General features: G+C 41.9%; 1 protein-coding gene across 1 annotated transcript in view; it reads right to left on the bottom strand.

Annotated features, from left to right (window-relative positions):
* Nucleotides 1–5,090: 5,090 nt before the first annotated feature.
* The window catches only part of LOC309564348 (pendrin-like), a gene marked incomplete at both ends in the record, with an annotated part of 119,701 nt that continues 97,158 nt past the window's right edge, over nt 5,091–27,633 (bottom strand). Inside the window, 8 exons of the mRNA XM_082268974.1 lie at nt 5,091–5,291; nt 6,872–7,017; nt 8,716–8,770; nt 13,569–13,808; nt 16,823–16,918; nt 18,258–18,350; nt 18,439–18,508; nt 19,388–19,494. Coding sequence (XP_082125100.1) covers nt 5,091–5,291; nt 6,872–7,017; nt 8,716–8,770; nt 13,569–13,808; nt 16,823–16,918; nt 18,258–18,350; nt 18,439–18,508; nt 19,388–19,494 — 1,008 coding nt within the window. The remainder of the gene's footprint in view (nt 5,292–6,871; nt 7,018–8,715; nt 8,771–13,568; nt 13,809–16,822; nt 16,919–18,257; nt 18,351–18,438; nt 18,509–19,387; nt 19,495–27,633) is intronic.

Consider the following 27,633-nt stretch of genomic DNA (forward strand, 5'->3'; position numbering starts at 1 on the left):
ACATATGATATCACCCATTGTTATACCCTTAACACTCCTCTGTAACACATACCATCCATACCCTCAACAATCTTCTACTACACATACCACCAACTGTTACACCCTCAACACTCCTGTACTACACATACCACCCATCATTGTACTCTCAATACTCCTCTACTACACATATCCCCCACTGTTATACTGTTATACCCTCAAAAATCTTTTATTACACATACCACCCATCGTTATACCCTCAAGACTCCACTACTACACATACCGCCCATTGTTATACCCTCAACAATCTTCTACTGCATTTACCACCAACTGTTATTCCCTCAACACTCCTGTACTACACATACCACCCTTCGTTTTACCATCAACACTCCTCTGCTACACATACCACCCATCATTATACCCTCAACACTCCTCTGCTACACATACCACCCATTGTTATACCCTCAACAATCTTCTACTACACATACCACCAACTGTTACACCCTCAACACTCCTGTACTACACATACCACCCATAGTTGTACTCTCAATACTCCTCTACTACACACATCACCCACTGTTATATTGGTATACCCTCAAAAATCTTTTATTACACATACCACCCATCGTTATACCCTCAAGACTCCACTACTACACATACCGCCCATTGTTATACCCTCAACAATCTTCTACTGCATTTACCACCAACTGTTATTCCCTCAACACTCCTGTACTACACATACCACCCATCATTATACCATCAACACTCCTCTGCTACACATACCACCCATCATTATACCCTCAACACTCCTCTGCTACACATACCACCCATCGTTATACCATCAACACTCCTCTGCTACACATACCACCCATCATTGTACCCTCAACACTCCTCTGCTACACATACCACCCATCATTATACCATCAACACTCCTCTGCTACGCATACCACCCATCATTATACCCTCAACACTCCTCTGCTACACATACCACCCATCATTATACCCTCAACACTCCTCTGCTACACATACCACCCATCATTATACCATCAACACTCCTCTGCTACACATACCACCCATCATTATACCCTCAACACTCCTCTGCTACACATACCACCCATCGTTATACCATCAACACTCCTCTGCTACACATACCACCCATCATTGTACCCTCAACACTCCTCTGCTACACATACCACCCATCATTATACCATCAACACTCCTCTGCTACGCATACCACCCATCATTATACCCTCAACACTCCTCTGCTACACATACCACCCATCATTATACCCTCAACACTCCTCTGCTACACATACCACCCATCATTATACCCTCAACACTCCTCTGCTACACATACCACCCATCATTATACCCTCAACACTCCTCTGCTACACATACCACCCATTGTTATACCCTCAACACTCCTCTGCTACACATACCACCCATTGTTATACCCTCAACACTCCTCTGCTACACATACCACCCATCATTATACCCTCAACACTCCTCTGCTACACATACCACCATTGTTATACCCTCAACAATCTTCTGCTACACATACCACCCATTGTGTTACCCTCAACAATCTTCTACTACACATACTACCCACCGTTATATCCTCTGTACTCCTCTGTTGCACATACTGTCCACTGTTATACCTTCCAGACTTCTCTCTTGCATATGCAACCCACTCTCACACCTTCTGTACTCATCTCTTCTGTAGATTTTATACTACCCTTCAGCCTTCCCCTCCAACACACAGAAAATGTTCATTTCTTCCTTACAAAACTGTACACACAGTTTCTACTTCTGTAATAAAGCACTTTACTGTTTGTAACACTTTTGCTAGTAAAGCAAATTAGGTAATGAGAGCTATGGCTGCACTGCTATTGCACTGATATAATAATTTAGTAGTAGAGATTTAGATTATTACAGATGTTCATTATTTCTTTTTACATACCCGACAGAAGTACTTAAATCCACAAGTAACTGATTATATACATTTTGGTAGGATTATTTTAATTATACATGAGACAACAAAGAGAGTAATGATAGAGTCCATATTTCGGCAATATCCAACAGAAAATTCTTATTTTTCTTCAAAATGCCAACGCTCTCATAGCCTGTAAAACAAACACCTTCGTTAGGGTCTACACACAGAAGACATTACCATACTGTATATTATAAAATTCCAGGTCTAACTGATATGTTTTAAAGTGTAAAGATCCCAAAACCCCAATGAGTTTTTCTTTTTCTGCAGTCTTCAGCATACTTTCGGTGACAGGAGGGATCCTTCTTCCTCAGCAGTGGAGGTAAGTGGTCCTTCCTCCTAACCACTACACAGTTCAGGAGTACTGAATTCTGCCAGTATCTCTGTAGTTTAATGAAAACCGGCATCATTGGACCCACTGTCTGTAAGGGCCAAGCTGCCATAGACACACCACCCAATCTAGACTCTCAGGAGGTGGGTTGAATGATGCTGGTCATTCAACTCCAAAGAGACCAGTGATTTAGGATGGAAGAGAAAGCAGTATACAGCACTGGAAGGGTGAGAAGTAGCATTTGGTCAGTCATATTTCCACACTCATACTTGAAAATGAAGGTTCCAATTTGCTAAGTTATAAAGAACATCTGAAAATGTTAACCGCTTGCCGTCTGCTCACTAGAGCACTACTGCGGAAAAGTGGCTCGATAACGTCTGACGACGTAGTACTACATCGGCAGACATTCCCCTTTCTCGGCGGCGCGCGCGCGCCGCCGGAGGCTCGCTCCCACTGTATTCAGTCACAGCGGGAGTCGGGCCAGGGGAGGAGCAGTGGCGATCGCCGCTGCTCTTCCCCGATCGTTGGGGAATCGAGTGTGGAGATCCGCCCGCTTGTGTAAACACAAGCAGGCGGATCTCCTAAGTGACAGGCAGGGTCAGATTGCAGGGTTCAGCATAGCTGAACCTGCGATCTGTCCCTGTGTCACTCAGTCACCTCCCCCCACACATGTTAGTAAGCACCAGGCATACATTAACCCCTCCTTCTCCAATAAAATTAACCCCTTCCCTGTCAGCGTCATTTTTACAGTAACAGTGCATATATATAGCACTGATTACTGCAGTAATGTCACTGGTACCCCCAAAAGTGTCAAAAATGTCAGTCAAGGGTCCGATCTGTCCACCGCAATGTCGCATTCCCGCAAAAAAAATCGTAGATCGCCGCCATTACGCATTAAAAAAAAAAAACACCAAAAATGACAGAAATCTTTCCCTTAGTTAGTAAACGCAATAACTTTTGCGCAAACCAATCAAAATATGCCTGTTGTGATTTTTTTTACCAAACATAGGTAGCAGAAAACAAATTGGCCAAAAATTTAAAAAAAAATTACATTTTTACATTTTTTTGGGGGGGAATTTCATATAAAAAAATTTGAAAAATATTGTTATTTTTTCAAAATTTACTCATTTTTTTGTTTATAGCGCAAAAAGTAAAAATCGCACAGGTGATCAAATACCACCAAAAGAAAGCTCTGTTTGTGGGAAAAAAAGGACGTAAATTTTGTTTGGGTACGGCGTCGCATGACCGCGCAATTGTCAGTTAAAGTCGCACAGCGCCGAATCGCAAAAAGTGGCCCAGACGTAAGACAGCAAAATCCTCCGGTGGTAAAGTGGTTAATTGTTTCAAAGCAGCACTCTGAAAAATCAACCTTTTGTCTTGAATTCCTCCTAAACAACAGTACACTTCCACTATATATCCACAGTATATCTGCAGTAAGAGATCACCTAAGGCACTGCTGTCTCTAAAGTGGGGTACAATCTGCCGAAAATTCCCAAAGAAAGACCGCGCATGATCTGAAGTTGCTGATAACCTGAAAGTCTGGGAACAAATGTCCCAAAAAAAAATAAAAAATCGGACGAGAAATTTCGTGAACATTTATGCCCTGTCAACTAAAAACGGTAATGAACGCTGAGCAAGAGGGAGAAAAATTGGAGGATATTTCGTCCGATTTCCGTCAAGTGTGTAGGGGCCTTAACTGTTAGTTTGACCAGATTTCAAGTGAGATTTGGTGATATCACTTCTGTGCTACTCACTGTTCTTGCTGGAGAGAAAGCTCTACCTCAAGGAACCACAGTGCAAAGATACCCATTTTTGCTTCATCTCTTCTATGGATCTAATCTTCCTGCAACTCTCCTGCCGCTTCTTCATCATTTTCCATTTCAATTTATAAGATCACCAGTCATCAGTGAACAAACCTCTGCTCCTCTACCAAAATGGCCTCCTCCAAACATAGGCAAAGTTCAGAACAAGGCATGGTAAGTTCTTTAACTAGCTTGTGCCTGTTCAGGTATGACATGCCAAGGAGAAGGGTGAATTGGATAAGATTCAAATTGTTGCACAAATGCCTGGCAGTCGAAGGCACATAGACACTATAGGGAAGGTTAAAGTTAGTGACTCAGTCATGAGAGATGTATTGGGGATGCCACTGCAGGCCAGCTTCTGGAAATATTGCCTGGCTATGCCTAACTTTAGTTGCATAGTTACATAGTAGGTGAGGTTGAATAAAGACAATAGTCCATCCAGTTCAACCTGTGTAGGTGTGTGTGGCCGTAATCATCTCTCATACCCCTGAATGTTCTGATCCTTGAGATGTACGTCTAAGAGTCTTTTGAAAGCCACTATACTACCCGCAGAAACCACCTCCTGTGGTAGAGAATTCCACAATATTGTAGCCCTAACAGTAAAGAACCCCCACGTTGCCTGAGGTTAAAACGCTTCTCCTCTAATCGCATTTTATGCCCTCAAGTCCTCATGCAATCCCTTTGACTGAATAGCTGTTTTTCTATGCCGAGATCCCCATTGAGATATTTATAAATTGCTATCATGTCCCCCCTCAGGCGTCTCTTCTCCAGGGAGAATAAATCAAGCGATTGCAGACGCTTTAGTATTTTCAGTCACAGTCCTGGAACAAGCATGCTGTAAATCTTTACCGTTTTTGGTTTTTTATTGGTTGAGCCAGATGGACTTGTGTCTTTTTTTCAACCTGACTAACTATGTAATTAAATCAGTGTCAGAAAGATGTCAAAGTTATTTATCTCTTGTTCCAGGTCAGCCATTCAGATAGCACTGAGGTCAAAGCATCAGAAGGACAGCCAGGAAACGAATATTCTTTAAGAGTTCAGTAATGATAGTCTCCATTAATTTCTCATAAGACCGTCTTATTAAGCAGTAAGGATAACGTGTTCCATCAAAAGGAGATATGGTACCAACCTCGTCTGGTTCCTGTAGCTCCTGGTATTCTGGCAAATAGTTAGATTCTTTCATAAGTGAGATCTATAGAAAAACAAATTTAATGAAATACTCATGTTGATTCACATTCACCTTATATGTTACAAGCTCTATGTTTGCTATATAATTTGTTGTCCTTGATGAGAACTGGAACTTGTTAAGGAGCACCTGGCATTACCAAAAGAATCCAGCCAATTTTGCAAATACAATTTGTTAAATATAGAGTAGTAAAAAGATGCAAGATGAATTATAGGATGAACTGCACAGCACAGATATATTTCCTGAATCTTCAGCTTTATTATCTTCATTCCCTCCACGACCTCCATATTCTTTACCTTCAAGTCAAATTCCTTTAACAAAACAGATAGACTGGCTTTTGGCGAGATAAGATCTCATGATTAATGAGGTGTTTAGTGGTCTAAGCCAATGATCTCTAAACTGTGGCCCATGGTCCCTTTGCTAACCTTTTTGTGGGGCGATATTCCTACTACTAATATGAGGCACCATTCCCCACCACTGACACCAACAGTGGTGCATAACTCCTTCCATTGACACCAAAGACGGGTCACTATTCTTCCCACTGACACAAACAATTGGGCACATCTCTCCCACTGACACCAACAATAGGGCACTTTTCCTCCCACTAACACTAATAATGGGACATTATTCCTCCCATTTACACCAGTAATGGGGCACCATTCCTCCCATTTACACCAGTAATGGGGCACTATTACTCCCACTGACACCCATGGCAGGTTGCTATTCTTCCCACTGACCAATACCAATGATGGGGCACTATTCCTCCTATTAATACTAAAGATAAGATACTATTCCTTCCACTAATGCCAGTGATGGGATATTATTCCTCCTACTAATACCAAAGATGGGACACTATTCCTTCCACAAATACCAAAGATGGGACACTATTCCTTCCACAAATACCAAAGATGGGACACTATTCCCCCCCACAAATACCAAAGATGGGACACTATTCCCCCCCACAAATACCAAAGATGGGACACTATTTCTCCCACTAATATCAATGATGGGGCACTATTTCTCCTACTGACCACAGGCGATTTGTAATTTATTTACTCCCACTAAGCACAAAATGGAAATGGGTAAAGTGGGGATACAACACTGGAATGTCAGAACTTTATCTTATTAAAAGGTTGGCGAGAAGACTAAAGGTACAATAGAAAACATTTTATTAAAGGCTACTGTATTTGCCTTTTTCTCAAGCCTCTTGAGAGGCTTGAGGAAGAGGCTGAGCAGCTTTGAAACACGTAGCAAAGCCACTCTGATGCTCTTCAGCATCCGACATCACACTGGACTGTCTTCATGCTGTCAGATCGGCTTACCAAGCTTTGAGTCTACCTGGTGTGGCGGAGGTGCTTAAATCTCGGACTGGATTTCTGTTGCACCATCATACAGATGACAGCTCTAGTCCACATGACAGGCCCATTTATGTTTTTACGACACGTGAGGGGCCATTTTTCTTTTCTATCAATAAAATATTAGTTTTGCTGCATTCGGTTTTTCTGACACCCACAGTAATATGTTAACGTCTTTTTCCGATAGAAAATCCTGTAATTTAAATAAATTATTTTTGGCGATCTGCATACCTTTTCTAGGAACGGATCGTGCCCAGGTTTATACTTCTTATCTTGTTCTATATGTAGGACAGCATCATGGACCGTAAGGAAGAAGATATCATACTTGATTGCATCGTCAAAGAAGGAACACATTTCCAATTTTTTGAGTATAGAATCTGTAAAACGTGAAGATGTAAGCACACAAAAACTCACAGCAACCAGTCCAATATCATCTTAAATTAGTTTAGCAGGTAAAAAAAAAGAAAGGTTGTTCATTTTACTGGTTTCTGTGTATGAATGCACTTTAACATCCCTCCTAACCAATTAGACCAGTATTTATACGTACCCCAGATGATGTCTACTTAGACGAAACGCGTCCGGTCTACTGCTAAAGCTGTCTTTTATCTACTTGTACAAGCGCTATACCATCAAGTCTGTGTAAGTGTGTTACTTCTTTTTTTTTTTTTTACTAATAAATGTTTTAAAAAGATACACACTATGTGAGCTTTTTATTTTTTGAGCGTCTGGAAGAGGATTTCTTGCTGCTCTTACTGCTAGTGGCTATAATATTCCATATTAGTGGATGACGTTGAAGGATTGAGCCATTGATCTTTGGATATATTACTGGTATAAAGCCCATCTATTTCTTAGAAGCCTGAATGACCCAAAAGGTGTATACTTTATTGGGTCCACTACATCTTGTAAGCCTTCATTACAGTTGTCCTGTTGGTGGTGGCCAAGAACCTGAATTCACAAAGACTTATCAGCACCTTTGCACATCTATGGTGGAATTTGTGGACTTTATGCTATGATGAGCATTTCACATTAACAGCATCAGCCACTTTATCACTTATTCACTTTTATATATTTTTTTATATACAGTGAGGATCGAAAGTTTGGGCACCCCAGGTAAAAATTTGTATTAATGTGCATAAAGAAGCCAAGGAAAGATGGAAAAAATCTCCAAAAGGCTTTAAATTACAGATTAGACATTCTTATAATATGTCAACAAAAGTTAGATTTTATTTCCATCATTGACACTTTCAGAATTACAGAAAACAAAAAAATGGTGTCTGCAAAAGTTTGGGCACCCAGCAGAGTTAACCACTTAAGCCCTGGAGGATTTGACTGCTCAAAGACCAGGGCCTATTTTGCAATTCGGCACTGCGGGAATTTAACGGACAATTGCGCAGTTGTGCGACGCTGTACCCAAATGAAATTGAGGTCCTTTTTTCCCACAAACAGAGCTTTCTTTTGGTGGTATTTGATCACCTGTGCAATTTTTACTTTTTGCGCTATAAACAAAAAAAGAGCGACGATTTTGAAAAAGTAACAATATTTTTTAAATTTTTTTATATGAAATTCCCCAAAAAAAAAATCTAAATTTTTTAACATTTTAGGCCAATTTTTTTCTGCTAGATATGTTTGGTGCCTTTTGGAGATTTTTCCATCTTTCCTTGGCTTCTTTATGCACATTAATACCAATTTTTACCTGGGGTGCCCAAACTTTCGATCCCCACTGTATATGTTTTTATGATTTTGTGGTCCATATCTAATTTTGCACTTTATTGCCTAGTACTGCAGTCATTTTGTGGTTCTTTTGCAATTTTGCACTTTATGTATTGAAGTATTTAGATACTTTATAAGTTGCACATTTCAGCACTGTAATTACGTGATTTTGCACATAGTTCATGCACTTTAATTTTTGGGGTAGCATATATTTATATGCATTAGCACCATTGCACTTTATAACACAATCTAACAGCGCTGCAAAAATTTTAGCTTTTTCCATTGTCTTCACAAATTGTCATTTGTTGTTGCTGGCTGCTGTATATTTAGGCTTGGCCCAGTATACAGTATAACCGTATACGTACCTTCACAAGCTGCTATGTAAACATCTACATCAATTCTCTTAAATTCTTTATAGATCTGGAAAAGAAATCACACATAACATAGATATTATTTTCTGCTCCATGCAAGATATTACAACATAGCAGGGCTGGCCCAAGACATTGTGCTAAAAAACAGCAACAATAGAAGGGCGCCCCCAACCTCGTGCATTAGCAGTAAAAAAGTTTATTAAAATCCAAAAAGGCATACATTGTACTCACAAATGTAAGATATATAAGAAATAGGGACCAATCCCCTCCAGGATACTCCTATGCTGCTGGATGACGTGATGACTTCCGCAATGGCCTGGCTGACGCGTTTCGAGGGAGAATCCTCTTCTTCAGAATCATCAAAATGATGAACAGGTACCCGATTTTGCAGGAAGTGGTTAAAGTGGTAATAAACCCAAAAGCCAACATTTTTTATGCTACAGCTTACTTTTTCGTATATATGATAGTTGCATTCGTTTTCCTTCTTTATGCTTTTTTATTTAATTTTTTATTTGGGGAATCAGCTAGTAAATCTGTTGTTTTCCAAAAGAACAAGCTCTCCAGCAGAATTTATCAATTACAGGGATGAGACAAACCATTTAAGGCCCCGTTCACACTGGGGGCGATCCGACTTCCAGGGGCGACCTCCGAGGTCGCGGTGCGAGCAGCGTGCCGGACCTCGGAGCAGCCGGCACGGACTTCATAACATTGAAGTCTATGACGGTCGCTCCGGGTCGCCCCAAAGAAGCTCCGGATCCTTTTTCTAAGTCGACTTGTGTCGCTCCTATTAGAACGGGTCCGCAGCTTCCCTATGGAAAGCGACCTACGGCGACCTGTGAGGCGACCAGGTCGCCTCACAGGTCGCCCCAGTGTGAACGGGGACTAACACTTTCAGGGGTGCTTACAATAAACAGGTTTTATTTATTTATGCAAACGTTTCATCTCAAAAGGAAAAAAAAAAAGTATAAGCTGGTGTTCAGCTTCAATTTGTTAGTGCATTGAAATCAGTGGCGGAATTACCAGGGTCGCAGCAGTCACACATACGAACAGGCTCTGGCGTTCCGCCACTGTGGACGGGTGGGGGGGGGGTTCCGCCAAGACCCGGCATCTGCACCTGCACCTCTGGCTGTCAATTGACTAGGCAGACGAGGGGTGGGAGGGGGCGATTGGCAGCTCTGTGGTGCCCGCCGGATCTCCCTCTGACTAGCAGTTCACTTCCTGAGTCTATTCAGTGGAGAGGGGAGTCCCTCTGCTTGTACATTGAAGCCGATACCTGCCTAGGGCCCTCTCCACTGAATAGACTTGGGAAGTGAACTGCTAGCTGGAGGAAGATCCAAAAAACATTTAAAGGCGATTATATGGCAGCAACTGGAAACCAATAAGGTTATAATCTCCTGGTTCCACTGACCCATTCAAAGTGAGGGCAATTTTCAGCATCATAGTCTGGATGGCAGTGATGGAACTACCAGGGTTGCAGCAGTCATACATGCGAACAGGCCCTGGCGTTCCGCCACTGTGGGGGGGCACCACAGAGCTGCCGGTCGCCCAACTCCACTGCATAGTGAACTGCAACTGAAGTGATGTGAGGTACAGGGGGAGATGCTACGGGCACCACAGTCTGCCATCAATGTTCAGATGAGTGGCCATGGAGATGTGCTGGGGGTTGGACCCACACATCAAGTGGGTACAGAGCAGAGATGGGTTAGGCCTCTTTTACACTTGCGGACCAATCAGGTCCATCCATAGATCTCTATGGAGCTGCAGATGTCAGCGGACATGTGTCTGCTGACACCCGCCACCATCTGATCTGATCCTATCCTCTAAAAACAGATGGATAAAAGATCTGTTCTCCATCTGTCTGATGGATCAGATGACAGTCATATGAAAATGGACCGATGGTCCATTTCTTTATGACAGCCCCATAGAGAGCACCGGACTGTGTCCATGTCCGCTCTGCATCAACGGAGGGGACACGGACCTGTCATCTGTTTTAATTAGCGGTGATCCACAAAGAGATCCCCTGCTGAGTTACCAGATCCCACTGACGGGTTTGCCCCGTAAGAAAGGGGTCTTAGTAGGGTTGGCACTTTTTCTTCAAGCTGAACCCGAACACATTAGTGGCGCACAGCAACATTTTTTTTTTTTTAGTATACACTATAGGATTGTTACAGAACTGGAACACCTTTGGGTGCTCCAAAGAGAAACCTAATGTGGCACACATAGTGCCCCCTCACTTTGCTGTCCGGCCCTGTTCTGAGCCACAATAGTCTCTGAATAATGTGTCCTGGTTTCAGGAGGACTGAAACCCGGACACAGGATTCAAAACCCAGACTGTCCGGGTGAATCCCGGACAGGAGGCAATCCTTGGCCTTAGGGGTGTGCAGGGTGACACGTTCTCTTGCTGTGGTGTACAATGGTGTGCTGGAGGGATACAGAGGATGCTGGGAGGTGTAGAGGTGTGGTGTGTGTGTGTGTGTGTGTGGGGGGGAGGGGGGGGCAGAGGTGTGCTGGGGGGTTACAAAGGCTTGCTGGGCATATGGAGGCATACTGGGGTCTAAAGAGGATTCTAGGAGGTGCAGAGGTGTTTGTGTGGGGGGGGGGGGGGGGTACAGAAGAGACTGGGACCAGCAGAGGTGTGTGTAGGAGGTGCAGCAATGTGTAAAGGGGTACCAAAGTGTGCTGGGGGGGGTACAGAGGTGTGCTAGGAGTACAGGGGATATTTTGGAGGTACAGAGATGTGCAGGGGTTAGAGAAGCATGCTAAGGGGTACGGAGGGATGAGAGATTCCAGAGGGTGCAGAGATGGGCATTAAATTGTTCTTGTAGAACCATGCTCATTTTAAATGGCCCACCCCTGATTAAGATACATTCTCCGCCTACAATGGCTGGCTGAACACATGAAAAACTGTGAAGGAAAGAGTGCCACTGCAGAACACATGAAAGGGTCCTGCTGTGGGTCCACAATAAAGGGTCCTGTGATGGGAGTAAAGGACCCTGGATCAGTGGCAGGGGCCCCCGGGATGGGTTCAGGGAGGTCCTTCTTGGTTTCTTGCACCGGGGCCCTGAAGGTTCTAGTTACGCCCCAGCTCAGGTGACTGAAATCACCGGATCTCTGCTCACTGAAGAGCGATCAGCAGCCTTTGATTGCTCAGTTCTTTAAGAAGCCGGGGACAATGGACCAATGCTGCATCTACCTTCTTCTCTTTTAACACATCATTATTTAAAGTAGATGACCAGGGACAGACCTTCAGAGCATTCTTTGTAAAATAGTTTTTGGTTGGAGAAGCATGTTGATGTTGGAGGCACTGACTGGTCTGTGTTGAATGGAGACTACTGCTTGTGGGTACTTTGAACAGCCTTTTGGACAGCCTGACACATACCTCTGCCTATTTTGGCATTTCCTTTTCTGTATTGCCTCTTTTTTATAGCATTGGAATTTTTTTTACAGCTACCAGTATATAAATATAGTGTTTTTTTTGGGGCGGGGGGGTTTAGGATTCGATACAAAAATCATGAAAATCTCTGGTAAAATGTTTTTAAAGTGGACACAATTGGACCATCTAATCAACAAAATTGTTCTGAGTGTAAGTTCTGTTGTAAAATCTACTAGTACGTCTAACACTTCTCTCCCCCTAGACTTACAATGCGGCTGTCCAAAGGTGCCACCTGTGCTCCTTTATCCAGAATGGGGGGTGCTATAAACAGGGAGTGTGGTACTGGCCAGATCACCAGGTGAAAACAAAGGGAAAAAAGCATAACAATTAAAATGAATGCAGCCACCATATCTAATGATTAGTAAGCTGCAAAATACAGTATTACATTTTTGCTTTTGGGTCTAATACCGCATTAGTCCATTAAAAAATATTTGGCTCACTGGTATCACGTGGAGGAGAGGGGAGGGGATTTGCGCTAGGAAAATAAATATATTTTTTTTGTGGGGGGGGGGGGGGGATTTGTGTTAGGAACGGGTAATGGCGGGGGGGGGGGATTTGTGTTAGGAACGGGTAATGGCGGGGGGGGGGGGGGATTTGTGTTCGTAGGGACGGTTGGTGGGCAATTGTACTAGGAGGGGAAATTAGGGGATAGGTTTGTGCTAGGATGGGGGATTTGTGCTGGGTGAAGGATTTATGCTAATGGAGAAATTTTGGGGGGGGGGGGGGGGGTTTGTGCTCAGCCGGAAAATTTGAGGGGTAGAGGATTTGTGCTAGGATGGGTGATTTTGAGGGTGGGATTTGTGCTAGGAGGAAAGATTTGGAGAAGTAGATTATTTGAGCTGGGGGGGGGGGGGGGGTCAAAGCTTTGTGCTGGGAGGGGGAATATCAGCAGGGGGGAATTTGTACTTGGGGAAGTAGAGCATTTGGACTGGGAGGGGGGATGGGGGTCAAAGCTTTGTGCTTCGAGAGGGGATTTCAGCAGGGGGGATTTGTACTGGGAGGAGGGGACATTTTTGTCTGGGGATTATATGCTTTGGGGGGGGGGGAGGTTGGCATGCAGATTAGTAAATATTTTTTTTTGGGTGGGGGGGGGGGGGTTCCTGACTTATAATGCTCATACATTTTGGGGGACAAAGTTTGAGATCTTCGCCCTGGGTGCGAGGGTGACCCTGTCCCTGTACTGAATAACACTGCCAATTATCCAACATTTAAGACGAATGAATAGATAGATAGATAGATAGATAGATAGATAGATAGATAGATAGATAGATAGATAGATAGATAGATAGATAGATAGATAGATAGATAGATAGATAGATAGATAGATAGATAGATAGATAGATAGATAGATAGATAGATAGATAGATAGATAGATAGATAGATAGATAGATAGATAGATAGATAGATTATTTACCAGCTTTAGGACTTTGACGGCCACCACATCTAGGAATGTTATCTGGCTGAAGTCAAATATGATGCTGTCAATGGACACCTTGGGTACGGAGACTTTGACAGGTAGGTCGGCGTTCCAATCTACTTGGATCTCTACTTCCTTGGTTTGAATCCCATCATTCATCTCAGGGTCAGGGTCTTCTTGATCATCAGCTGAGTCATAGCCAAGGTTGTCAATGCCGACATGACTGATGACTCCGTTCTGAAGAGATATGTGAGATGATATTTAATACCAATTAACAGGTCAGCTATTATTGAGAAGTCAGCAGACTGCTAGTATAAGTGGAGAAAGTAGCCTATAAAACACATTGCCCCTCTAACCTTCCTTATGGTCCAGTGAAGCCACTCCATCTACAAACCTAAGAACATTTTCAGCAAGTACCACCAGCTGACCTTCCCCAAAACAGCCTTTATTTTATAAACTATTAATCCCATCAGCCTCCAGTGTAATGGATAAAGGCAGATATGTTTAAAGTCCAGCCTGTGTGGCAACCATGGTTGCTTCTATAGATACAGTGGAGGAGTTAACGTAGCCCCCTATGCACAGGACGTGTGTTAGTCGCGGGAACACCCAATGAAAGTAAAAAATAAAGGCCTGAAAAATGAAAACAAATTAATTCATCACATCTAAGGACTTTTATTCTGCAATATATTACATTTTTGGATTTGGGTTTAGATATCCTAGAAATGTAAGCAGGCACAATCACAGGAGACTTCGAATGTCAAACTGAAGGGTTGCACTTTACAAGGCCTCACCTCTAGGTATGGGCAGGTTTAAAATTAGGCTCAGAAGCCATGTATCCAAGGCCGATGATAAGGGGGTATCACTGGTTCTCCTGTACGAAGCCAAGGCTTCATTAATTCAGCGGGGGGGGGGGGGGCCTTGGCAGCAGTAGGAATTGGATCATGGAAAAGAGGGGGTGACCTATGTGATGGGAAGGGGGAAATATAGGAACCGATTCCCTGTATGGCTCTTCCTGCAGGAGCTGAAGGCCGGCTTTATCTCCTCTCCCTCCCACCAGCTTTCAGCTGCAGCAGAACCCCTGCAGAACCCCTAAGTCCTAGTAAATTCCCCCCACTGCATCAATCACCCCTTTCATAGACAATCTCCTTTCCTCTGCTGCTGGGCCCCTCCAGCAATGCTAATGACTTCTCTTCTCCCTCCCACTGGCTTCTGAAGGGTATGGGAGATTGCTTCAGGATGCAGAGTGGGTGAGGTATCCGGCAGGTCTCCTGTCACAGTCCTGAGGCAAGTCTCAGAGCTGACCAGCGTTGTGGAGCAGTGATTCTTGAAGGACAGAGGACCACCGTGCTGCCGGAGCCAGAGTGGAGTGCAGGCAACTGAAAGTGAGGTCAAGGGGGCAGCGACGCATTTCGGAGCATGTTTCATACCCATAGACCCGAGACAGGAGAGCTGTCATTATATAGAGGCTTGGGCAGGACAGAGGCACCATAGCAAATAACAAAAAAAATGTTGTATTTGTATTAATACCTAGATTGTTGATATATTTTTTGTTAATCGGATCGGATATTTTGCCTCTTGATTTCCTGTTTACATCCAGACATTCCATTTGGATTTTCCTGACCATAAAAGGGGCTTCTTGCCAGAGCCCCCTATACATTTCTTTTTATTTTAGATACAGCAGGGAAGAATTGAAACCTTTATAAGGTTATTATGTTGTTATTGTTGTTGCTTTTATTAATATGATTATTATTTTTTTATATGATTTTTTTATATTTTTATTTTGTTGTTATTATTTTTATATTATTATTTTATTATTATTTTTTTTATTAATATTATTATTTATTTATTTGTTGCCTGTCCTATTGTGGAGATTTAACTTTACTTCCTGTCCTGAAGACACAACAGGAAATAAGAGGAGATTGCTTCAATGTAAATGAAATTCCCTTGTTAGAAAGCTGTCACAGGAACGGGTGTCCCTGTTGGTGGATTATCCCTCACCTCTTGTGTTGACAATGCCACAATTTTTGGATTTCCCCTCATTTTCTGTCTCAGTGACAGTGGTCACATGGGCACAAGACCAGGGATGTAGGGATGAGTAGGGACACATCAATAAGAACCTAACAGAATCTAAGCCTACTCAATCACTACACTACCCAAAACTACATACACATTAATGTTTATTATTCCAAGCACAGTGACTCCAGCGCCAGAAGTAAAAAAATAAATAAAGTCAAATTCCTTTGTTTAACCCGTTTCTGCCAAACCCTGGCATACCTTTAGGCGGGCTCTTATGCTGTCAGGACCAGGATCTGAACCCACAATCTCTACTGTGTCTAGCAGTGGATCTTCTTCCTAAACCACGTGATCCTATGGACTTTCTCTCCTTGTCTCTTGTTTTTGGGGAACCTTGAAATATTTACACTTCCCTTGAACTTTCGTCTTTAAGCCATGTCTTTGCACTTCCTGTTTGCCAGATTATTGTGCTCTCTCCAGATGATATTTTGCTCCTTTGTACTTGCAGCTGTCCTTATCTCCACTTCCACTCATTACGGACCTTTGGCTTGTTCCAACTACCCTTCTGCTTGATCCCTACCTGCTATATCTGCTACTGGACTCTGGCTTGCTCACCTCCTGGTGGGGCGATCCCGAGGACCAAGACCTGGTACTAACACTCAGCAAAACCCATCTCCACCATCAGGAGCTCTGGTGAAGACCAGTTAGTACTTAGACACCCTGCACCTCGGATGAGCACACGTCTTCAGGGTGACCTGCTTGTTTCCTTATCCTGTTGGTCAGTGTGGGCCTCTCTACTGCTATAGCTACTGGTCTCTGAGCCTGACCCCTGACTGTGAGATACGCCCTGGGAAGGGGGGGAGCGGGAAGGTCTGCCCTATCACGTGACCACTGACAAGATGATTGGCAGATCTTAATCATTAGAAAGGACTGGAAGCGGTCATTCACAGTTTGGTCACTGTGTTAGGAGCACGCAGTGAGTGCGCTCTTAGCATATGAACCTCTGCCACCTATGAAAGCATATGCCTCGTGTGGGTGGCACCAGGTTAACAGATCAATTTTCCTATATCATCATACCAATGTAAAAATTATTCTTAATGGTGTCAAGCTGTATACGGTTATTGTCAAGTAACTAGTCCAGGCCTTCCGCCATGTTACAGGATTGAACCATGATTGGGTTATTCACAAAATTTGTAACAAACTTGGGTAATCAGATATCATTCAGAATGTAAGCTTACCTTGGTGGTTGTAAGCTCTCCTTTTTTGATAAGTTTATGAATCTTCCTAAGGGCTTTGGTCCTTTTTGTGTAAACTCGGACACAGTCAAATCCAACCTGCCAAATTCAAACATAAGCAATACCAAACTTTTATATTGAATATAAATCTTGACAACTTTACTTTTAAGCCAGTAGGTGGAGCTCTAGTCTCCCATTCAAGCCCACTGTTTATGAAGCTCAGTAGCTAAAGCAGCAATTTACACACATAAGTGACCTAGTAACTAATTTTAGTAACTCGTCACAGCGACTTGTGCCTTATCAGATGGCCCAGTCTAAATTTTCAATCAAACAAAATTAGCTTGAAAGCTTGAAAGCAGGCAGTATATTCCATTTCTGTATAGCTAACCCAAAATGCTCTGGGAATTGGTTAACCACTTCCTGCCCGTATGACGTCACATGACGTCCTCAGGTTTAAGTGGTTGTGAAAATTTTCAGTTGGTGATGCCCTTTAAGGCAGAAGTAATTAGAGTGGCTGAACAGCCACCGCCACCTTTCCCGGGCTCTGCTATCCGATTGCCAAGCCCAGGAGTGATGCAACTGGCGACCGCGGCACTACAGAGAGAAAGGAACTGAAGTTGTTTCCCCGGAAACCGACGATGCTTATTGATAAAAAATTTTGAATAAAACAAATAATAAAAATAATTAAAAAAATGTAAAGCGCCACCTCCCCCCCATGCTTACGCGTAAATGTGAACACACGCGTAAGTCCCGTACGCATATGCTAACAGTGATTACACCAAACATGTGAGGTATCGCCACAAACGTCAGAGTGAGAGCAATCATTTTAGCTCCAAACCTCCTGTATAACTCTAAACTGGTAACCTGTAAAGGCTTTTAAAGCGTTGCTAATAGAGATTGGCGCTGTTCCATGGGCATGCACAATTTTAAAGCAAGACATGTTAGGTATCTATTTACTCAGCATAACATCATATTTTATATTTGAACAAAAAAAATGGGTATTATATAGTGTCTGTGTGCAAACGAAAATCATTATAGTGTATTTTTTCCCCAAAAAATTATGTTTGAAAAATTGCTGCAACACCCACGATTTTATTCTCTAAGGTCTCTGATAAAAAAAAATATATATATACAGTATATATATATATATATATATATATATATATATATATATATATATATATACAGTATATATATATATATATATATATATATATATATATATATATATATATATATATAATGTTTGGGGTTAAAAGTAATTTTCTAGCAAAAAAAAATACTGATTTTTTACATGTAGGAGGTAAATGTCAAAATTGGCCTAGGTGGAAACTGGTTAATGCACATTGTAACCCCAATCATTAAAATTTCATAGAAGCTTTAACCTAGTAATTCTAAATGTATTTTTCATAGAGAAATGTACGATTGTTTAACTCACAATTCGTCTAATGCCACTTCTCAACCCTTCGATGTTACCATAAAAGATACCACTGGAAAACCGGATGATTTTCACCCCGACTGGCTCTACAAGCTGGAAAAGAAGTTATGGTTTTGAATCATAGAGTTTTCCATGTGTTATTGGATTTAGACCATGAAATGATATGTTGGAGGGTACATACGTCTTTATATAGCTTTACATTTTTGTAGAGTTCGGTATCAGGAACATTTGCTAGTGCACTGCAGGAAGGGCTAAAAAAAAAAAAAAAAAAAAAAGAATAATAAAAAAAAAGATAACTTAGAGCTGAACCCCAGGAAGATGCAAAATACATAAACGAATGCAATAATTAATTAATTTAAACAATTCATTTATTTATTTATTATTAATTAATAAATTAATTAATTTATCAAGTTTTTTGGAATTTCCTTGCTTTATTTTACTGAATTTTTTTCCTCTTTTGCTCTAAATCATAACATGCTGATTAAAAAAACTCTCAAATTAAACATATTCATTCATTTAAATTTAATTTGTTAATTAATAAAACTATTTTTTTTTTGGCCTGTGATCATTTTTAAAATATTTGATGCGGCCCTCATATTGAAATGTTTGGAGACCTTTGAACTAAAAAACTGATTGATACAACCTTTTCTATGACTGGGAGCCTCTGTTACCTGAAGGTTTTTCTTTTTTTTATATTATTCTTTCTTTTTGATTTTTAAAATTACAGTCATACAGCAGTAGATAAAGTTAGTAAATTCAATACCAGAGAAAAAAAAGCAGCAGTGAAATGCCTGTGTATGCAATATACCATACTGAAAGTCCAGCCCATGTGTGGGCATCACTGCAGCATTGATTATACTCTATACAATTTCCATAAAGGTAAATAATGGGTTCTAACAGTCTAGCTTATAGCCAGCTTAATAGGTTTCTGAACCTGTAGTAAATACAATTGGTTCCAACTACGTCTGATGGGTTTCTTTTGACGATTCGCTAACATTATCCATAAACTCTAATTATAAATACACCTAGGAATATATCAACTATTAATTTAGAACCATAGATATCTGTTCATGTGAACATAATATTAAAGAAGACGTGTTACGACTTTAAATCCCATAGAATGTACTTACAACTGCACTCGCAGTACGACGGTGAGCAATCCAAACACCAAACCAGCCAATAATCCCAAATCCAGTCCAAGGATGATGGCTGCGATACAGGTGAACACCCAGATAAGCTGAAATACAACACATGGGTAAGATATACTATATGTAGAGGGACTACATTAATATTATACCAGATTTAAATATAGCGCCAACAGTTTGCACAATTTTTTACAATCTAAAGGGAGACAGTACAGTTACATTACAATAACATCCATGAGGGTTAGGATGGCCATGCTCATAAGAGCTTACAATCTAATAGGGTGGGGAAAGTGTTACAAAAGGTAATAACATAGTTACATAGTTAATCAGGTTGAAAAAAGACACAAGTCCATCTGGCTCAACCAATAAAAAACAAAAAACAGTAAAGAAAACCCAACCATGCAATCCCATATACACAATCCTATACCCGCAGTTGATCCAGAGGAAGGCGAAAACCCCCAGTAAAGCATGATCCAATTTGCTACAGCAGGGAACAAAAATTCCTTCCTGATCCCCGAGAGGCAATCGGATATTCCCTGGATCAACTTTACCTATAAATATTAGTACCCAGTTATATTATGTACACCCAGGAAAGAATCCAGGACTTTTTTTAAAGCAATCTCCTAAACTGGCCAGAACCACCTCTGGAGGGAGTCTATTCCACATTTTCGCAGCTCTTACGGTGAAGAAACCTTTCCGTATTTGGAGACTAAATCTGTTTTCCTCTAGACATAAAGAGTGTCCCCTTGTCCTCTGTGATGATCTTAAACTGAATCACTCAGCACCAAGTTCACTATATGGACCTCTTATGTATTTATATATGTTGATCATATCCCCCCTCTCCTTTTCTCAAGAGAGAATAAATTCAGTTCCTCTAATCTTTCCTCATAGCTGAGGTCCTCCATGCCTCTTATCAGTTTGGTTGCCCTTCTCTGCACTTTCTCCAGTTCCCTGATATCCTTTTTGAGAACTGGTGCCCAAAACTGAACTGCATATTCCAGATGAGGTCTTACTAATGATTTGTACAGGGGCCAAATGATATCTCTCTCTCTGGAGTCCATGCCTCTATTAATAAAGAAAGGACTTTCCTTGCTTTGGAAACCGCAGCTTAGTATTGCATGCTATTATTAAGCTTAGGATCTACCATAACACCCAGATCCTTCTCCGCTATGGATTCCCCCAGTTCTACTCCCCCTAGTATATATGATGCATGCACATTCTTAGCCCCCATGTGTATAACTTTACATTTATCAACATTAAACCTAATTTGCCACATGTGGGGGATAAAAGATTGGAAACGGCGCTACCTGATGTATGTACAGCGAGTACAGATTGTGGTTGAGGAAAAAAGTGCTTAGTGCAGAAATAAATTAGTGCGCAAATGAATATGTGCAGATAGTGCTCCTGTAGAAATAGTGAGCTATAAAAACTGGCCAGATATTAATAGATGGTGCAATCATAAATTTAGGCAGAGAATGAATATGTACAAATGCTGCTCAAGTGGCAAAAACTGAGCTGTAAAAACTGGCCAAATATAAATAAGTGTATGCAAATATTAAAATGAACAAGGTATGGTGTGAATGGATAGTGCAGTAAATATTGTATATAAGTCCCAATAAATAAAATATAGTGAGTAAGGATAACAATAAAAGTGATAAATCACAATGAAAAATTGCAATAAAATGGTGGTGAGTACCTTTTGTCTAATATTCCAATATGACCACAAGAGGTCGCACTTACCCCGCAGCAAGATAATGCTCAATAGCTGTATAGGGTAGGCAAAAAAGCTCTCAGACCTGTCCCCAACCTATCTTTACAGACCGATGGATCCTCATCTGAGTGCAAGAAAGAACCTCTTAGTGTGGCATGTAGTTTAGGAATGCAAAAGGGTTAGTAGTGACTCACAGTTGAGATGCGGATGTAGCAGATCGTATCAGACTAATGCAGACACTTGAGGTATTCCATTACTTCCTGTGAATGACTGTGACCATGACTGTGAATTTGCATACTGGCGCACGATTGGCCGTTAGGATGTATCCAGCTATAAGAGGAAGGAGAGGTTGACTGACGGGCACCGCTCCCGTAGACGTCCAATGACGAAACGCGTGTAGGGCAGAACCTAACGTCAACGTCACTTCCGGTCCGCAGCTTACCGAGTGTGGAACATGGAAGCTTCTCCGGCGCTGTCTGCATTAGTCTGATACGATCTGCTACATCCGCATCTCAACTGTGAGTCACTACTAACCCTTTTGCATTCCTAAACTACATGCCACACTAAGAGGTTCTTTCTTGCACTCAGATGAGGATCCATCGGTCTGTAAATATAGGTTGGGGACAGGTCTGAGAGCTTTTTTGCCTACCCTATACAGCTATTGAGCATTATCTTGCTGCGGGGTAAGTGCGACCTCTTGTGGTCATATTGGAATATTAGACAAAAGGTACTCACCACCATTTTATTGCAATTTTTCATTGTGATTTATCACTTTTATTGTTATCCTTACTCACTATATTTTATTTATTGGGACTTATATATAATATTTATTGCACTATCCATTCACACCATACCTTGTTCATTTTAATATTTGCATACACTTATTTATATTTGGCCAGTTTTTACAGCTCAGTTTTTGCCACTTGAGCAGCATTTGTACATATTCATTCTCTGCCTAAATTTATGATTGCACCATCTATTAATATCTGGCCAGTTTTTTAGCTCACTATTTCTACAGGAGCACTATCTGCACATATTCATTTGCGCACTAATTTATTTCTGCACTAAGCACTTTTTTCCTCAACCACAATCTGTACTCGCTGTACATACATCAGGTAGCGCCGTTTCCAATCTTTTATCCCCCACATATCACTTTGACCCCTAAGTTTTTAGGGGTTGGTTGGTGGCTGCAACCTCAGCTAAATTTTATAAGAGTCTCTGAGTTTCTGATCCATAGCGCTGGTTTCCCCCTCTTTTTATTCTAATTTGCCACATAGCTGCCCAATGAAACAGTGCATTGAGGTCGGCTTGAAAGTTGGAGACATCCTGTAAGGAAGTTATTCCACTGCATAGCTTGGTGTCATCTGCAAATACTGAAATGGTACTTTTACTTCCAGAGCCTATATCATTTATAAAGAAATTAAAAAGTAATTGAACCTTAGGGTATACCACTGATAACCTTAGACCATTCAGAGTAAGAATAATAATAAGAAAAGCTATGGGGGATGAGCTAATTGAAGAGTAAAATTGTTAGGTGGGAGCATGATAGGCTTTCCTGGATAGATGAATTTTCAGGGATTGCCTAGAGGGGGCCAGAGTAGGAGATAGGTGGAGAGTTCCAGAGGATGGGAGAGGCTCTGGAGAAGTCCTGTAGACCAGCATGGGAGGAGGATACTAGAGAGCTTGAGAGCAGGAGGTCTTGGAAGGAGCAGAGGGGATGGTTTGGGTCATATTTGGAGACTAGGTTAGTGATGTAGATTGGGGCCGAGTTGTGAATGGCTTTGTATGTTGTTGTTAGTATTTTGAAATTAATTTGATGGGCAATTGGAAGCCAGTGGAGGGATTGGCAGAGGGGGTGGCAGACACCGAACGGTTGGTATGGTGGATAAGTCTGGCAGCAGTATTTATGAGAGACTGAGGAGGATAGCCTAAGTAAAGGTAGGCCAATGAGGAGGGAGTTGCAATAGACTACATACATTGATGATCATAAAATCAGTCTAAATATTAAAAATTATACTGGCAAAGTGTACATTCCTATGGTAGGCAGAGTTGGGAAAAATTTTGAAAGATCTGAGTACTACACTGTGTTATTACTTTAGGTTTATGGGAGAACAGTCACACAGTAGCAACAATTTACAAGTTACAACAATTTTACAAGTTACAACAATTTTACAAGTTACAATTTTATATGTTACAACATTTTTAATGCTGGTTTGTTCTCAGGGTGTTCTATATCCATAAAGTCTTTGGTTAAAGTTCATTTATAGTGCACTGGGAGGTACCAGCTGATAGCGGTGGTGAAACCAGTGCCAGAATAAACTCTGTGGAGGCCCCTAGGCAGTCAACAGTTTGGGGACCCCTTTGCAGGTTTCTGGCACGTGTTCTAGTGGGATAACATTAAACAAAGTAGTGTGCACATCGGTCGCTAGATGGAGATGACCATCACTACTGTACATTACACATACGTAGGTTGCACCAAATTTTTACAAACTGACAGCAAAAAGATGAACTTTTAGGAGACAAACTAATGTGAACCTGAAGTCTCTGGTTTATGTACTTTAAGTTGTTATTGAGTACATTACATTACTATGGTATTTTCTCAATAGAGTCTATTTATGAAAGCTTTATTGATCATTTTTTTTCAAGATCAAATCAATAATATTTTGATCCATTGCTGTGGAGCCCATAGGCCCGTGCCTACTCTGCCTATTTGGTAATCCAGCACTGGGTGGAACACTGCCCTAGTAACACAGATATTGGATAGACTTTTGCACCTAACACAGCCTAAGGGTTTCAAACAAGAGCTCCAAAGTCTCCTCATCCCCTGGCTGTCCAGGATCCACATTCTTCAGTGTGATTAGCAAATGTAATTAGTCTTTAGAGAAATCCAAAATACAGAAAAGAACACTGCCAGTCAAGTTCTATGGCTATATTGGATACCACTTGCATCCACCCAACATTAAAATGTAACTTTTGGTCCTGATCACCCAAATGTTGTATAAAGGTTCATATGTTTATTTCCTGTAGGCTTCTTCTGTTACTTTAATTGCATTATAATTGTATGGGGTGTTTATTGGTTGTATGTTGGTGCCACCTAGTGGTATCAGTACTACACTAGATTGTGCAGGGTGGGAATTTGCCAGCTTTGCAGACGTTGATCCTGAATACAAGATACTGCCATGCAGGGGGGAGTAATGAGTACGGAAATACAGAACAGCCCTGGGACCATCCTAAAATTCAAAATTTGGTAATAAAAATAATTCCTAGATTAAACAAATTTTCGAAACTCAGAAAAAAATGTATGATGGCTTCATGGCTTCTCTCTACTGCAGAATAGCTCTGACTTTGAAACTCAGGATTCAGACTTTGAAACCCAGGATTCTAATTTTGAAACTCAGGATTCAGATTTTGAAGCTCAGGATTCAGATTTTGAAACTCAGGATTCAGATTTTGAAACTCCGGTGAAAATGTCCAAATTGGGCCAAATTAGCCATTTTCCCTCCCCGGTGTCATGTGGCTCGTTAGTGTTACAAGGTGAATGGGTAGCAGATGTGTTAAATTTGGTGTTATCTCTCTCACTCTCTCACTGGAAGTTTAACATGGCACCTCATGGCAAAGAACTCTATGAGAATTTGGAAAAAGAATTGTTGCTCTACATAAAGATGGCCTAGGCTATAAGAAGATTGCCAAGACCCTGAAACTTAGCTGCAGCACGGTGGCCAAGACCATACAGCGGTTTAACAGGACAAGTTCCACTCAGATCAGGCCTCGCCTTGGTTGACCAAAGAAGTTGAGTGCACGTGCTCAGCATCATATCCAGAGGTTGTCTTTCGGAAATAGACGTATGAGTGCTGCCAGCATTGCTGCAGAGGTTGAAGGGGTGGGTGTTCAGCCTGTCAGTGCTCAGACCATACGCACAGACTACATCAAATTGGTCTGCATGGCTGTCGTCCCAGAAGGAAGCCTCTTCTAAAGATGATGCACAAGAAATCCTGCAAACAGTTTGCTGAAGACAAGCAGACTAAGGACATGGATTACTGGAACCATGTCCTGTGATCTGATGAGACCCAGATAAACTTATTTGGTTCAGATGGTGTCAAGTGTATGTGGCAGCAATCAGGTGAGGAGTACAGACAAGTGTGTCTTGCCTACAGTCAAGCATGGTGGTGGGAGTGTCATGTCTGGGGCTTCATGACTGCTGCCGACACTGGGGAGCTACAGTTCATTGAGGGAACCATGAATGCCAACATGTACTGTGACATACTGAAGCAGAGCATGATCCCCTCCCTTCGGAGCCTGGGCAGCAGGGCAGTATTCCAATAAGATAACGACCCCAAACACACCTTCAAGAAGACCACTGCCTTGCTAAAAAAGCTGAGGGTAAAGGTGATGGACTGGCCAAGCATGTCTCCAGATCTAAACCGTATTGAGCATCTGTGGGGCCTCCTCAAACGGAATGTAGAGGAGCACAAGGTCTCTAACATCCACCAGCTCTGCGATGTCGTCACGGAGGAGGGGAAGAGGACTCCAGTGGCAACTTGTGAAGCTCTGGTGAACTCCATGCCCAAGAGGGTTAAGGCAGTGCTGGAAAATAAAGGTGGCCCCACAAAATATTGACACTTTGGGGCCAATTTGGACATTTTCGCTTAGGGGTTTACTCACTTTTTTTGCCAGCGGTTTAGACATTAATGGCTGTGTGTTGAGTTATTTGAGAAGACACCAAATTTACACTGTTATACAAGCTGTATACTCACTACTTTACATTGCAGCAAAGTGTCATTTCTTCAGTGTTGTCACATGGAAAGGTATAATTAAATATTTACAAAAATGTGAGGGATGTACTCACTTTTGTGAGACACTGTAGGTGGGTATCAGACATCTGCAGAGAGACCACTGCTTCTGACACAGAGAGCAAGGGTCTTTGCACCCATTTTGTTTAGATGCTCCTGTAATGTACAGTGGGTACGGAAAGTATTCAGACCCCCTTACATTTTTCACTCTTTGTTATATTGCAGCCATTTGCTAAAATCATTTAAGTTCATTCTTCTTCCTCATGAATGTACACATAGCACCCCATACTGACAGAAAAACACAGAATTGTTGACATTGTTGCAGATTTATTAAAAAAGAAAAACTGAAATATCACATGGTCCTAAGTATTCAGACCCTTTGCTGTGACACTCATATATTTAACTCAGGTGCTTTCCATTTCTTCTGATCATCCTTGAGATGGTTCTACACCTTCATTTGAGTCCAGCTGTGTTTGATTATACTGATTGGACTTGATTAGGAAAGCCACACACCTGTCTATATAAGACCTTCCAGATCACAATGCATGTCAGAGCAAATGAGAATCATGAGGTCAAAGGAACTGCCTGAAGAGCTCAGAGACAGAATTGTGGCAAGGCACAGATCTGGCCAAGGTTACAAAAAGATTTCTGCTGCACTTAAGGTTCCTAAGAGCACAGTGGCCTCCATAATCCTCAAATGGAAGACGTTTGGGACGACCAGAACCCTTCCTAGAGCTGGCCGTCCGGTCAAACTGAGCTATCGGGGGAGAAGAGCCTTGGTGAGAGAGGTAAAGAAGAACCCAAAGATCACTGTGGCTGAGCTCCAGAGATGCAGTCAGGAGATGGGAGAAAATTGTAGAAAGTCAACCATCACTGCAGCGCTCCACCAGTCGGGGCTTTATGGCAGAGTGGCCCGACGGAAGCCTCTCCTCAGTGTAAGACACATGAAAGCCCGCATGGAGTTTGCTAAAAAACACCTGAAGGACTCCAAGATGGTGAGAAATAAGATTCTCTGGTCTGACGAGACCAAAATAGAACTTTTTGGCCTTAATTCTAAGCGGTATGTGTGGAGAAAACCAGGCACTGCTCATCACCTGTCCAATACAGTCCCAACAGTGAAGCATGGTGGTGGCAGCATCATGCTGTGGGGGTGTTTTTCAGCTGCAGGGACAGGACGACTGGTTGCAATCGAGGGAAAGATGAATGCGGCCAAGTACAGGGATATCCTGGACAAAAACCTTCTCCAGAGTGCTCTGGACCTCATACTGGGCCGAAGGTTTACCTTCCAACAAGACAATGACCCTAAGCACACAGCTAAAATAACGAAGGAGGGGCTTCACAACAACTCCGTGACTGTTCTTGAATGGCCCAGCCAGAGCCCTGACTTAAACCCAATTGAGCATCTCTGGAGAGACCTAAAAATGGCTGTCCACCAATGTTTACCATCCAACCTGACAGAACTGGAGAGGATCTGCAAGGAGGAATGGCAGAGGATCCCCAAATCCAGGTGTGAAAGACTTGTTGCATCTTTCCCAAAAAGACTCCTGGCTGTATTAGATCAAAAGGGGGCTTCTACTAAATACTGAGCAAAGGGTCTGAATACTTAGGACCATGTGATATTTCAGTTTTTCTTTTTTAATAAATCTGCAACAATGTCAACAATTCTGTGCTTTTCTGTCAGTATGGGGTGCTATGTGTACATTCATGAGGAAGAAGAATGAACTTAAATG

The sequence above is a fragment of the Pelophylax lessonae genome (genome assembly GCF_965119305.1).
Source record: "Pelophylax lessonae genome assembly, chromosome: 9".
NCBI lineage: Eukaryota > Metazoa > Chordata > Amphibia > Anura > Ranidae > Pelophylax > Pelophylax lessonae.